The 2,066-nt window shown below is 43.9% G+C and overlaps 1 protein-coding gene across 1 annotated transcript in view; it reads left to right on the top strand.

Annotated features, from left to right (window-relative positions):
• The window catches only part of LOC102213867 (leucine-rich repeat serine/threonine-protein kinase 1-like), a 33,041-nt gene extending 31,239 nt beyond the window's left edge, over positions 1-1,802 (top strand). The window contains exon 13 of the mRNA XM_005742894.1: positions 1,669-1,802. Coding sequence (XP_005742951.1) covers positions 1,669-1,802 — 134 coding nt within the window. The remainder of the gene's footprint in view (positions 1-1,668) is intronic.
• Positions 1,803-2,066: the final 264 nt, after the last annotated feature.

Here is a 2,066-nt window from a genome sequence, read left to right on the forward strand (position 1 = left end):
TGTGTGTGTGTGTGTGTGTGTGTGTGTGTGTGTGTGTGTGTACTAGTGCTGTCAGCGTTAATCTCGTTGAAATGACGTAGATGCCATAACCGCATTAACACAGCAAATCTCCTTTAGCGAGTGAGGGGCTGGACGGCACTAACGCATTGACCTCGTGCAGCCCCACGCACGGGGCAATTTGTGCTAACTCGCTAACAGATTTGCCACGTTGACATCATTTTAACGAGATTAACGCTGGCAGCACTAATATACAGCGGAACCCCGACTTACGAAATGAATTCGTTCCCGAGGGTCTTTCGTCAGTCGAAGATTTTCATAAGTCGAAGCACCCATCGCGCCTTTTGAGTGAACGATAGGCTATAGGCTAATTGCTAACTGCAACAACAATATGTCGTTCAAATGGAACAGCGAAGCGCATGTACGAAAGCCAAGAGGGTGATTGATGATTCGGAAGGCATTGTAGGCATTCTGGGCTCAGCCAATCAGAGCCAGCGAATTTCATTACGCAGGTATTTTGCCGTAACACGGGCAGAAATATTGCCGTTAAGTGCCTTCGTAACGTGAATTTTTCATTAAATGCGGTATTCGTAAGTCGGGGTTCCACTGTATATGCATATGTAATTATGTAGCAAAGAACTGAAAAAATCTGAATTGAATTGAGAAGTTATAGGTGACTGAGTTGATCATACAGACAATCGGTCTTAAAGGTGCACCCTGTTTATGCATCTTCTGTAAATCATACATATTTGGTGCAGCTTCCCCTGGGTATAGCCTGTGGTATGAGGTCCGGTCAACAGCATTGCCTTGTTCTAACTGCTTCAGACAATCTCATACCCTCATCCTGTAACCACTACCTGGGTCTTTTTTTTAGGGGCTCATAAGTATTTTTGTCACTTAGCAGTGACAAAGTTTTCTTATCATTGTCCTTCTGGTTTAGCAAAGCCATGCACCAACTTTTGTCTGCCAGAAGGATGAGAATGTTGTTGTCATTACTAAGTGATGTGACTGCTTTCCTCTCCTTCATACTCATGTTGGATGCTCAGGGCTTTTCGTTGCTGAGACAGGCCGACATCCTCGGGGTGGCATCCTTGTCTCTTCTGGCCGCTGATGACACTCTCTGTATTTTGCTGGTGTTTCTGTCACACAACAAGTTGGCCAAACGTCTGTTGACAAGTGTTTTCAGGTGTTTTAAGTACAAGTACCTAGCCATGCACATTACCTTTACAAACATTTGTGAAAGAAATGGTTCTTCTAAAGAGCTGTCAATGCATACCACCACTGCAACAAGTCAGTTCCTGGAATTTCTTCCCTCTTAGATATTCCAGGATTAACTGTAAGTTGTATAATTGCAGAGTGGAAGCATTTAGCAACCACAGCAACTCAGCAATAAAGTGGCAGACGACATATAGTTGCCAAGCAGCGTTGTTTATTGCTGAGGCACATGATACTTAATAGCCTCCAGTTACTCGATTGACTGAAGAGTTCAAATTCTCCTCTGGTGTTAATATCAGCGCAAACGTGTACACCTGGAGCATCATTGCCAAGACATTCCTGTAGGTGGGCCATTAGTTTCCTAGTGCTTTTGTGTATGTAGTATAGTATGTGGTTAAACTGTATCTTCCTGTGTGTGTTTGAGCAAATTTGCTATCTGTGACTCTGTTCTTTTAGTGTGTGCAATAGAGTTCCCTGATGTTCTGCGTGATTCACTGGAATTGCTCTACTTGAATGACAACCAGCTGGAATGTGTTCCCCAATCAGTCTGTGGTCTGCACAATCTCAATGAACTCTACCTCTCAAAGTAAGTTCCCCTGTCTGTCTGCCAACCCCCACCTGTCCTTCCTCATATTTCACACTGTTGCTATTGATTCAAATTTTAAAAAGTTACAAACATCAAAATTGTTTTTTTGTTTGTTAACAATATATGGGATGTGCAGGTCAGACACTGCAGTTACAGACCAATTTTTTTCGGGCGGTTTATCCTTCAAGCTCGGGTCCTCTACCAGAGGCCTGGGAGCTTGAGGGTCCTGCGCAGTATCTTAGCTGTTCCCAGGACTGCGCTCTTCTGG

This window comes from Pundamilia nyererei, unplaced genomic scaffold (genome assembly GCF_000239375.1).
Source record: "Pundamilia nyererei isolate P.nyererei 1_Seehausen unplaced genomic scaffold, PunNye1.0 scaffold00124, whole genome shotgun sequence".
Lineage (NCBI taxonomy): Eukaryota > Metazoa > Chordata > Actinopteri > Cichliformes > Cichlidae > Pundamilia > Pundamilia nyererei.